The sequence below is a fragment of the Leptosomus discolor genome, chromosome 9 (genome assembly GCF_034619465.1).
Source record: "Leptosomus discolor isolate bLepDis1 chromosome 9, bLepDis1.hap2, whole genome shotgun sequence".
NCBI classification, from domain to species: domain Eukaryota; kingdom Metazoa; phylum Chordata; class Aves; order Leptosomiformes; family Leptosomidae; genus Leptosomus; species Leptosomus discolor.
In genome coordinates, this window is record NC_141399.1 from 7,673,941 (window position 1) to 7,686,944 (window position 13,004).

At 40.0% G+C, this 13,004-nt stretch overlaps 1 protein-coding gene across 2 annotated transcripts in view; it reads left to right on the forward strand.

Moving 5' to 3' along the window:
- MAGI1 (membrane associated guanylate kinase, WW and PDZ domain containing 1) overlaps window positions 1-13,004 on the forward strand; it is a 353,430-nt gene that overhangs the window by 173,371 nt on the left and 167,055 nt on the right. For both annotated transcript variants that reach the window (XM_086470625.1, XM_086470626.1), the window contains exon 2: window positions 7,938-8,054. In XM_086470625.1, coding sequence (XP_086326751.1) covers window positions 7,938-8,054 — 117 coding nt within the window. The remainder of the gene's footprint in view (window positions 1-7,937; window positions 8,055-13,004) is intronic.

Sequence of the window (13,004 nt, forward strand, 5' to 3'; positions counted from 1 at the left end):
GCACCGAAGTGCTCTCTGCTGATTCAGCAGCTAGGCTGCTGCTGAAGTCTTAACCATGCTCCATCAAAGTTGAATTTTATGGCTGTGTAGGTAGTTCATCCTGTAACTTTGTGCAATTCTTTATAGCATAACCCGCCAGTTTATCATAATTTCCTTCCGCTGGAAGGATTTTGTAATGGATGTGGCTTTGTTGTTCTAAGAAGGTATTAAAGCATAAAAAATTGGAAAGTATTTTATATTTTATTTTGGGGAGGTAGGTAAAGGATGGACAGTCATTTTGCTTTGGTTGTGGTACGGGTTTGTTAGAACAACAGAAATCTCTAGGCTCTGATCTGAGCAGTTCATCTATCTGGAGTCTGGCTGTAGGAGGCTGGTACAAATTAGAGCAATATACTGATTGGGACTAGATGTGGCATATCCAACAAAGGCCCAGTTTGTACCCTTGGACCAGTAGTTTTTGTCAACAGAGACTGTCCAAACTGGTATGGAAGCAATCACTGACAACAACAGAAAAGGCTATTGAAGTGTTTACGAGGAACACCCAAACATGTGGACTTTATGGGAGTGGTTTGTACCCAGCAATAAAAGTTCATTGTTTTTTTTTTGTTTGGTTGGTTTTAATAGAGGAAAGAAGAGAAGAAAATAGAATTGGAATCAAATCAGGTGTCTGCTGAGCCATGTTAATTGTTAAGTTGAACTCCCATGGCAATGTTTAAATATCTTTTTAGCACACTGAGCCATAAAAGGTTTTTAAGTTTACTTGTGTTAGGAAAATGTGGTAGCAGTTAATTTACCAACATGTAATGGGTTTACAAGGTGCCTTCATTTCATGGATGGCTGGAAGATAGAACATGCTTAGATTGTAGTGAATTTAAGAAGCCAAATGAATACTTAAGGCTTTTAAACTGGATGTATTTGCTTTGTGATCTTATTTGAACTGTGGCCAACCATGATGAATGTTTTCTGTCTTATATGTATTATTGTGTGTTTGACCTCACAAGAGGCATGAAATAACAAATGTAGGTACTGGACTTTATTTACTTATTTACTTAGTAGTTAAAATAAGAAAGCAAACAAAACCATGATGTATTTCACCTCTTCTCCCCCGCACCCCCTTGACAAATGGCTGTTGGAACAGTGTTAAACTGTGACCTTAAAGCCACAGGCATAATGAAACTGTGATCTGGCAGATGTGACAGACTCATCTTACATAAATCACTCTCTTTTGTCACTGCTGGCATATGGCCAATGAATCTTATAATTATTGAATGGCTTTTATAGCCCCATTATTTATAATCACTTTTGGACAGCAGCTGGAAGACAGGGATGGTACAGAATGAAATGATATAGCACAAACTATTATCATTTGTGTAACAACTGCTGGGATTAGGAATATTTGATGATAATGTGGTTACCCGCGCAGTCTTGTTAAATGGTAAAAATCCACTCAGCCTTCATTTTGTCTTCTAAGATGGGCTGCTGCCTACTGGACCTTGCCATGAGAATGATTTGTATTAATTACTCTATCAATATTATTATATTAATTGATCCAGAAATAGAATGTTAATCTCTCTATACATTAACAAAATATATGTGTGAAAGTCAGGGCCACCTTTATGCGAGGACTTGAGGAAAATCCATTGCAAGCATTAGTAAGACACAGTGGTGAGGCCCTGGCACGACTGTTGTGCCACGTGCTGTATGGAAAAGTTTTAAGTGGCGGCTTCTGCTTCCCAGGAGCCCTGTCTACACCGCACTTTTTAGTAAGAATTTAACAACAGATTGAGAAGCTGTCTTTCGTTGCTTTATTAATATTGTAACATTTATTTTAAAAAACCTAGGTGTTTGTAATTTTATTTTTTTTAAGGGAGGTGGTGGGTTTATTACCAGCTTACGTTAATCCACTTTATACTTCAGGGGAGCTATTTTGGCTCTAATTATAGATAAGATTGTGTTGAGTCCTGTCTGCTGGGTAGAGCAGCAGCCTTGGAGGAATGAACATGACTGAAGTTACCCAGCCTTTAAGGCCAGTGAACTGAGACTGCAAGTCCACTCATCACTTTAAAAAATGTGAGCTGCAGGTTCTCTCCCCATATCTCTAAATGAGTGGTGGGTTTTGGGGTTTTGTTTGTGGTTTTGTTTTTGGTTTTGTTTCCCTTTTCCCTTATCTGCAGTTCTGCGTTTTGTAGCACAGAATTAAAACCCTGCTAACCTTGATAACTTATTAATGTTTGTTAAATACCTTCAGATAGAGATCTTCAGATGAAAGACAGTATGTCATAATCAGGGGTTTATACTGCAAATCCAACATGTCCAATCTTGGTGTCTTTAAAAAATTGAATCCTTCTCTTTCAATGTAGACATCAGGGCGGCGAGAGAGAGTCTTAATCCAGATGACTCTATTGCACTTTTATCCCTTTAGCGAGGCCTTTAACCTTTCATTGCTTCGTGGGCCTGTTGTTTTGAAATGGTCTTTGTCTGCCTACAGAGAACCCCTCTGCGAAAGGCGCCTTTAAAGAGAGATCTCGACAAGAGAAGGGGGATTCTGCTGCAATTCAGGAACGGAAAATGGATTTTTCCAGTTCAGATGCTATCAGTCACTGTGAATGTAGCAATTGGTAGCCTTCCCAAAGAAGGATAAAGCAAAATATATGCTAGTGTAAACCTCCTTATAGGAGTGTAATATAGGTCAGAGACCACTGTGTCCCGGGCCTGACCCTGACCCATCTTCGTGGAAGCATCTGTAGGCTCTGTCAGAGTATAGCTATTTATCAGGATTATCTATGACCGTCTCAAAATGTAAATGGGATAAAACAGCTGCAGTAATGAATATAAACATAAACTATAAAATGATAGTTTCCAAATACATGAAACATGAGTTCAAAATATATCTTCAGAATACACACATTGCAGAGTTCTGGCATAGACTACCTACCAGCTGGCAGGAAGGTGCTGTCAGCCCTGCGATGTTCACACTCAGCTTTTTCTTGAAAAAATTCAGATTTGTCTGGTCATTTATGCAGTCTGCTTTCCGTATTGGAAGCCTGTATGTCAATAAGGGAAGAGGCTTTGAGCCCCCCAGGTCTGCGCTGCTGCTCGCTGGTGGTAGTGCTCTCGAAGAGATGGATGTTCTTATGCAGCAAAGACAGCATTAGATGATCTTGTATGCAGCTTTCTTCCCTGCAGAAACTGGAAATTGTAGCAATATGCATCAGAGCATAATTCAAAGCGTAGTTTCTCTAGTGACTCTAATATTAGGTAACTGTTGGAGGAGAAATGTGTGACAGAGGGTTGTGAGTTTGGAAGAAGTGTATTTAGAAACGGTCTATAGTTTTCAGTATTCACAAAAACATCTACATTACATATTTATTTACACAAAATGGACAAGCACGGGTTACTGGTTTTTAGAAAACTGTATGTCAGTAGTTTTTTTGGTTTGTTTTGTTTTTCTTATGAAAGATGTTTTGTTTCCCCCTTGGGGTTTGTTTTTGCTACTAAAATACTGTTGTTATGATGTAATGCTGTGAGAGGATGATTGATGTACTCTAAAATGCACTATAATAATTAACAATAATTGAGAAAACCAGCTGTTCAGTGAAATGCCCTTTGATTCATTCAAAGGTAAAGAAGGATTCAGATAATAAGATGGAAACAGCTCAGATTTGGAGTAGTACTTTGGGGAGAAAAGCAGTGGAAAGTTGGTTCTCTGACTATATCTTCACATAAAGAAAGGCATTGGTTTTGTTCAGTGAGGTGAAAAAGGGAATGAAAATGTTGCAACAACAAAAAACAGTCTTTGAACATGTTTTACTTCTAAAACTTTAAAATATTAATTTTGTGAGTTTAGTAGGGAAGAATTTATTTTGCCTTTTTTTTTAATGTCTGATTTTCTAAAGCTAGATATATCAGCCTAATTTTGATTAATAACAAGGTGATTTTTCTGTGTGCAAACAAATGCATTTCCACCATAACCTGGCCAGCAGGAAGGAAGAGCTGAGAACTGGCTCACGACCTATATATTCTCTTTTGGAAACTGGTGTTTCTGGGTTGCATCTTTTGTTCCTCTACTATTATCATTATATTATCTCCTTACATGCTTTTAGTAGAGAAGAAAATAAAGGATCTCAAAAGAGTAAATGTAAGATCCAACCTCCTTGAGAACAGAGGAGTATTTTGAAGGGCACTAATATACTTCTAGTTAACACAGCTCACCTCTAAGGAAACTGGCGTGAGGTATTTTCTTGGGTACAACTTATACACGGAATAAGACTTTACAGAAGGGGAGGACTCTTGCGTAAAATCAGGTGGTTCTGGGCACCTGCCCTTCCACTCAGCCGGGTGGTCGTTGGTGTATGGACAGAAACCATCAGAGGGTGAGACTTGGTTTCAGAGGGAGCGTACACAAGCAAGAATGAATTTTACTGCTACAGTTTGCACACAGGAGATTCCTGAAATGTCACTGGCATATCTTTCATATTCTCAGGAATAGCAGATGCCTACATGTCAGGCTCAAAAAGAATTTATCAGAGTTTTAAACTTGCATCTAGCTCTACAGTGTACTAAATAACGCCAGTATCAAGTACGTGCCTTCTCAAGTCTGAGGAGGTTTTTGGAAAAGATAATTGGAGTGGAGGTCTCTTCTCCCTAGTAACAAGCAATAGAACAAGGGGAAATGGCCTTAAGCTGCACCAGGGGAGGTTCAGGCTGGATATTAGGAAGAATTTCTTTACTGAAAGGGCTGTCAGGCATTGGAACAGGCTGCTCAGGGAGGTAGTGGAGTCACTATCCCTGGAGGTGTTTAAGAGACAGGTAGATGTACTTAGGGACATGGTTTAGTGGTGTTGATAAAGCTAGGACAAAGGTTGGACTCGATGATCGTGAAGGTCTCTTCCAACTGAAACTGTTCTATGATTCTGTGATTTCAAACAGTAAAGAAACCAACATGTTCCAGGGTGGATCCTTTTGGCAGTTTTCTGTGTGGAGTTAGTTTATGTGTTAGCTCATTTTCTTCTTCCATGCTCTAGAGTGAGTTGCATGGGGTGAGCCTGCTTTTGTCTGCAGCTATGGTCTCAGCGCTGCAAGAAGCCTTTATTTCCACCAAGAATTTTCTAGAATTTAGCAACAAAAATAAGGCTTAGCAAGCATATTTTTTTTCTTTTTTCTTTTTTTCTTCCCATTTTAAAAAAATGTAATAGAAATGAGCATCGCATCACTGTGAGCTCCCTGAGGGGACAACCATGTGAGTGTAAGTATTGCCATAGCTCCTATTTTTGCAAATGCCATCTTGACTAGTGCATCAGTCACTCAGCTGGGAAATCCCAGCTACTGCATAAACCAAATAACCAAACTTTCCAGTGGGGGCCGTAATAGACTGAGATGCTAGATGGAATGGGCACAGAGGGAAGCTAAAAGCAGATATCATCAGTAAATTGCATATTTTCTGTGGTCAAACAAGCCCTAGCTCAGCGGAGCTTTTTCACCTCTAGACATTATGGTGACATAAATTATTGAATCATGAATCACGCAGTATTTCGGGAGAAAACCTATGTTATATGATCCATTCAGTTCAGTGCATTAATTTCTTCACTGGAATAAGCCCTTGCATTATGTCCAAACTGTTTGTCGTATTTATTCTTTTTGCTATGAGAAACCACCTTGTCTTACTATCTCTTGTGCAAAGAAAAATATGGACTGTTTAGTTAAGAAACGAAGAAATGCTTTATTAGAAATGCTTTATTATTTTCAGCAGATTTTTTTTTTTTTTTTTTTTTTTTTTTTTTTGGTGCCCAGTCTCCCTCTGGAGTAAAATGATGTGATATGAAATCAAACATCTGGAGTTTGGAAGGTCAGCTCTGGCATTGGAAAACTGTAGCCCACAGGTCTACCAAGCCCTCCAAGTGCCTCCTATGTGGGAAACCATTTTTATAGTGTGGTAACCGGAGACCATTTGTTAGAAAATGGGTTGATAATCTGCTCTTGGAGTGAGGGGTGGTGCTGAGGTAACTCAGGAAAGTGTGTTGAGCCATTGGTTTTGTGTTTGAGCCATTTCTGTAATGAGCATCTTGGTCTTTAAGGATTTTTCTTCTTTTAATAGTTCGGCCTACTGCCTAAGCCTTTCTTTCTTCAATAAGAAATTTAATTTAAAAAAAAGCTATCTGGAGAACCTAAATACAAAATCACCTGTTTAGAGTTTGTCTTAGTATTTCAGACTAGGGCTTTCTGTGTTTAATTTTGTTTTTAAACTAACATTTCTGTTAAAACGTTTCAGGACTGCACTAGGCAGGTAGGCTGCTCCTGCCCGTGGCCATTTAACGGTCTGCACTCTTTTTCTCATTTGTCTGGTACCGCTGCTGCCTCATACACCCACTGTCCAACTGCACTCTGTTGCAGTGTTATTATTCTTGATCTGTTCTGCAGTGGTTCCTAGAGACTCCAGCCAGGAATCTGCAATTGTGATGCTACGTTCAGTGTCAACAAGTATTGAGATGATCTCTGCATTACATAGTTACAGTCCAAAAAATCATAATGCAATTTGTAAAAGACCGTAGAAACAGCCATGTAGCCCAACATTCTGGCTCCAGTTGTGGCCATAAATAAGATGCCTAATAAAGGAAAGGAAAAGAGCAAGATATTTGATATTCCCCCGCTTCTTTTCCCAGCCACCAGCAATTCACTTTCAGCTCAAGAGATTTCCTACACCCTCTTTTGCAGCCCTCAATGGGTCCGTCTTCCAAGTGCTTTTCCAGTCTCCCCTTGGAGCTCCTCAGTAAGCTTCTTGCACCCGCAGTGCTCTCCAGCAAGGAGATCTGCCACAGCCTCTGTGAACTACTGCCACTGCTGCGTGGTTTTGAACCAAGCTCCCGTTAGCTTTCGTTGGTGCCTCCAAGGCCTCATGTTGGGAGAGGCAGGGAGCAGCCAGTCCCCACCTGCCCTCTGGGCTTGCTGGAGACCAATGTCCGCCACCAGCTGCAGCATCCCAGCCCGCTTTTGTGGTCGTTGTATGGCAACTGCTCCAGACCTTGATCATCCTGGTTGCATTTCTATGAAGCTTTTCCAGTGTGGTTTCTGTCCCTGTTGTCTGTATGTTTTTGTGGGGTTGTTTATGCTCTTCAGTTAAATTAATGTCAATGTTATTCCAGACTTGGAAATATTTCATTTCTGGGAAAAGACTTCATTAAGTTGCTCCAGTTCATATATTCTGCTGCAAGAAAGGATTTGGTGTTCAGCAACTACCGATGTTCATTAAAAACTATGTTTCTTTTTCTTTGTTTTGGGTTGGGGTTTTTTGTTCTTTTTGTTTGGTTGGTTTGGTTTTGTTGTCAACTAATTTATCTCTGTTCTCACACAGTTCTGAAAGCATTCAAAACGCAATGAGGAAATAAATAGATTTAAGTGAAAAGTGTTGGATATTATTCTGTTGTTTTTAAGGACTTTGGGTGCTCTTAACTCCTTCAGTCAATTATTTTCTGACTCCTGCTGTGTGCTGGGGTAGATACCAGTGCAAAATATAGCCCTTGTTCAATTTTGTGCCATATTCAGCTATATTAGTACCTCCAATGGGAGCAGCTTTTGCCTTCTGTCTGTCTGCCCAGCTCACCCTCCAGTGAGTTGCAAAAGCAATACTCTACCTTTATTATTTTTCTTCTTTTTCACATCATCTGTCTTTCTCCATTTGCTCAGACAAATAAGTGATAAAAGGGAATGATGATCTGTTTAACACCACAGGAAGAAAGATGCATTATGAGACAAGAGAGACCTCTTGTTTACAGCGAGTTATTTTTGGTAATTAGCCATTTGTAGAGGAAGATGAGCCTCCGCTCGTAAAGTCAGCATGCCATAATTTAGGGGACTGTGAATGGAAGTCTAACATTTGCCTGAATTGGAGATGTTAATTGTGTGCATTTAGAAATAAATAAATGGCTGTTTTTTCTTTGCAGGAAGCAGACTGAACAAAGACCTGAGACATTATCTCAACCAGAGGTTTCAGAAAGGCTCGCCGGATCATGATCTGCAGCAGACTATTAGAGACAACCTTTATCGCCATGCTGTGCCTTGTAAGTAACAAAACATTGACCTGGTGGATTACGTGTAGTAGAATTTAATTTCTTTTTTGAGGCAGTCTTCATGTGGTGGTGTGCATGGCTCCAGGAGAGACTCAGTTTTCAGCTTGGACAGAGTTCCGTGTGTGATAGCAGATAGGGTTCAGGTAGGGTTGAAAAGGAAACCAGTTTATTCCTGAACTCTGCTTTTTTTGGTGACGTTTTTGGAACAGTTGATGGTTTGATGCAAGCCTGTGATGCTTACTGTGAAGAAAAACCCTAAACAGCCATGAAGTGAGTACTTGCCTTAGAAATGGTCTTCATTAGTATCATTGTGGTGAAAGTTTCTTTATTGGTTTGAAACTTATGAATAAAAACCCTGCTTTTATTTTCATTTCCTTAGCAGAACTTTATGTCTGATGCTTATTTAACTTGTGAAACTCAACAGCATTTTATGGCTGGGTGCCATTGTAGCAGGCAACTGCCACTTTTGGAAGGTCATCCTTGATTCTAGTAGGAAATAAACAGGAAGAGTTAGTGAAGCTGAGAAGTAAATGCTCTTTTTGACTGACAAAAAAACAACCAGGAGGAAAACTGAGAAGTTTAGAGAGCGGTAATCTTCAGAAGTTCAGAATCTACCCAAAATCAGGCTGTCCTTGGCATTTTGGGAAGATGTGCCAAGAGTGGAGAATAATGCTATTTAAATGCATCTCTGTTTGGCATTCCCCTGGTGCCAGGAGAGCTATTCTAAAGAAAATATTTTTCTTCTTAACTTTGATGAGCTGTGAGAATAATGGCGTGCCTTTCGGATCAGGCTGGGATAAGAACTAGTAAACATCTTAGTTATAGCATACTGAGATGAGCAGCAAAGTACTTTGAAGTTTTCTATCTCAACATGAGTCAGAGGTTATTTATCCTGGTAGACCTATATAAATATTGAATAATGATGTTGCCACTCAAAAATCGGTATTTGCCAACAAATATCACATAATGGTATGTAGAGTAATAGCCATTTTCAATCTAAGTGTTGCATAAAGGAGAACTGTGTATGGCTACAGTTAAAATCGTGTGGTAGCACTGACAAATGTTGATTCTTCAAATGGCAGGTGCTGTATATCACCATTGACTTTATTCTCATTTTATCAGTGGAAAGTATGGACCAAATTACGTTTAAAGCGCTGTGCATGGACATAAAGAATAAATATGGATTATTATTTTCTATTGAACACTTCCATTTTCCATTTTGTCAACGTGAAATATGATTAGTTTTCAATCATCTAACTTGCCAGGCTGCAGATTTCTAAAGCATACTGCGGAAAGTGCCTTTTAGGAGAGCGCGGGCAATGTTAGGCTCAGGAGATGCAGTGTCGTGATGCTAATGTCCTTCTGCCTATGTGTTATATTCCAATTTCTAAAGCAGCAAATAAAGCAAATGAGCGGAAGTTCTGTGGAAGCATTTTGTGTGTTACCAAGGTTACATTTTGAAATGCTTTCCATTGATTCTTTTCTCTGATTTATTGAACTTGATGGTGAGCTAAACTGCTTGGACTTGCTAAAAACTTCTGATTTAAAATTAAGAGCAGTGAAAGTGATTCCTGCCTTTTAGAAATAGCTGGGGGAGATTTTGGTTGTTGATGTATTAATAAGAACATCAGTACTTATGTTCCATTTATGAAACAAATGGAAAATCTGAGTAGTTATTGTGTGTCTCCATACTTCTCACTTGTAAAGCAGGTAGCATTTAGTTTTTTCTTTATGGGGATGGTATTAGCGGTATCTTTTAAGAATAATGCTAATACTCACATATGAATTTGAATGAGACTGCTGTATGCGTGGTGGGTGTAAAGTCTCCAGACTTTACAGGTCTGGAGATTAATCTAGCTGTAGACTCATATTTTTATTCCTTGGTACACGTGACCAGTAAATCCAGAGCACTGGACCAATCTCTAGTGCTAATGGATTATGAAGTCTTGTATTTTGAAAATGGAATTCCCTGCTGATTATGTGTTAAACACGAACAAGAACACAAGGTCACTTGGACTGAGCATGCTTGGCCTGACAGCTGCTTTTTGTTGCACTAATATAATGGCTAAATGAAGTGATAATTAGTAAATGCAAAAAGGAGAAAGGCGATGTTAACCAGCTATTCCCCACAAATTCTAGTAAGAATCCCATGTGGTTCAGCTCCGACTAGTTTGGTACAGGCGGTAAGAAAATCCAGAGGGCTTCTGTTTCCCACACAGCCGTGTGCCGGTTGCGTGCTTGGCTGGCTTGGGAACTGAGTGAAGATATAGCAATAGCTTTTGTAGAAGATAGAGGTCAAGCAGAGGGGAGGAAAGATGCAGAAAGTTTGACTCGACCTCGTTACTTCATATGACAATGACACGCTGCTTAAGCATCTTTTAGATTTTTACTTCAGGAGAGTTGGTTAAGAGTTTGCTTTGTTTTCTGGTGAACAATTGAGGGTAAGAGAGTGGGATGGTGTCAGCTCCCAAAGGGGATATCAGCATTGCCTAAATGCATGACACAGGGATGGTTTTCTGAGAGACTAGAGGACTTCATCCCCGAATGTGAGAGCTGTCATAAAGAAATGAGACCTTAAAATGAGCCCAAAAGTAGAAGTTGAAAGAGATAGCTGAACCACATGGTTATTTTTGCAAGCCGAAGTCTTCCCCTGCTCCTCAGTGCCCCCTCCCCCTCCAGGACACTTCCTCTGAGTCTTTGTACCCGCAGCTCCCTGCTCCCCATTGAGCAGGTTTTTCTTCTGCAAAGATCTGTAGTAAATAACAGCTGTGACGAACTTCCAGGTGGCCTCCAAATTTGGATGTCGTGCTGTCGTGCGTGTTCTGCTGTTACTATTGCACCAAACCCACGAGTTTATTTACAGACCCAAAGCATTCTTCTCTGGAATTTACAACTAATCTAGGACCAAGCCAGAGAAAGGAAGAGAGGCAAGACGCTTAGTTTATGTTTTTGGATGGTGCGTAAGTGCTAATGAAGCCGTGCATTTACAATGAACAAATCTTTTGACAGAGTTAGCGCAGTTCAGCCACTGAACTCGCTTTTATTTCAGCTGAGCCAACTGTGTATTATTTCCTTTACTTTCTTCCTGATGATCTCATTTCACTGTTAACTTTGTGTACTGAGAGAAGAGAGGTTTTTTTAGAGTGTTTTTGTCTTCTGCTTAAGAAAATCAGCACCTTAAACTTAGGCAAAGTTATTCTCATGTGTTCAGATAAATAATAATTCTCATTCCTAGCATGTAGGATCCACTGTCAAAACTAGAAAAAAAACCTCAAATACATCATCCAGATTAGCAAGATGTTGGTCCAGGCTCAAGCTATCCCCTTTGCCTCGTTTTGTTTTGCAGCACCACATTTTTCCTGTTTTCTGATGTGCCTAATGAAGATCACCAGAAATAATGCTCTATTTGTGGGCTAGTTAATGGCTCCATTGAGCTTGAAGTAGACTGTGAACTGGCAACAGTTTCATGATTACTGTTTGGCCATGACTGTACCAGAAGTGCTTTGACTAATGCAGACCCTTTGCCCACAGCTAATTTCTAGTGTGGATTTCACTTATTCCAGTTCAATTTTGCCAGCCTTAAGAGCAAAAGGGCAGGTTTACCAACTATGTGGAGCATCTTGCTGGCATGTCTGAGTCCACCTGTGCTAACAGACGTTGATGTGACTTGCATTACATCTGATTTGGGGGCAGGCTGAGAATCCATGATGTACAGTGTGCTGATACCCTGACATTAGTTTCAGAGAGTGTTTCTTAGGAGCAGAACTCCCCCAAAAAGGATTGGTGCATGTGAAGATTTACTTAGTGGAAAATGTGATTAGTTGGAAGTACATGTAAGATTATATCCGTTAAATAGGTGTTTCGAAGTAGCCTTACCTTGGGATATCTGTGCAATAGTGTTAATTGAGAAAGATACGCGATAGCAACTTACTTTAGCGTTGTAGCGCAGCAGCATGTCTAAACCACTGTTCATGGAAGGCTGAACAGATAGGATTATCTTCCTTGTTTTGAAATGATGGTAGAGGGCATCTGTTTAAAATAAGAAAGCAGTACTGGCCATTTGTCCTAGTTGCTTATTCTCAACAACCTGACAGCAGTTTTCTTTCCAGAGTGCATCGAGAAGAATCAGAGAGATGATATTGTTTCCATAAAAGCTTATCTCAGCATGGGGTTTTTCCCCTCTGAGCACATTTACTTGATTCTCCACTTGTTTGAGTCCTGTGTGACGTGCAGAGGCAGTTATGGTGGGACTGGCACCTGCACCTTTACTTGCCAAAACGGTGTACCTGGTGCAGGCGTGACTGAAATAACAGATCAGTGGTCCCCTCCCTATTCATGTATATTCTGCATTTGTCTTATTTCAGTACTGTGCAGTGCCTTTCTTTGCTAGGCTGTATCTTATGAAGCAAAACGTTGGGAAATGCGAGGTCTTTTTGATAGTAGATGAAACGGGGACAATGTAATGGCTAGCCTAGAGTTACGTCTTAGATGTCAGCCTAGACACTCTGTGGCAATCTTTTTCTTCTTCTTCTTCCTTTTCTTCCCAAAATTGGCTTTTAAAACCTCAGGAGGTCATCATTCACTTTCCCAAAACAAGTACACGCCCTGGGATTAATTGGCTGGAGAGTTTAATGTTAGAGATTTACCACTTTCATTTCTGCTGTCTGTTCTCTCACCTTCCCAGAGTTTGATCTGTTCCTCTGTCTTCAATTACAGAACAGCAGCTCCCAACTGTTGTGGTTAGTCTTACAGGGAGCATGGAGCAAAATGCAAAGAAATGGATAAAAATCAATAGCATGTCAAGTGATCCGTAAGGAGGTTTAGAAAAAGGCAGCGACACTCAGGCACCTGACTCCCCTGAGCTCTTTCCCATTTCAGTGGGAAATTTGAGAATAAGTTTCTTTATTCCAAGTGATCTGCTGGTGCAAAGGAAACAAATAA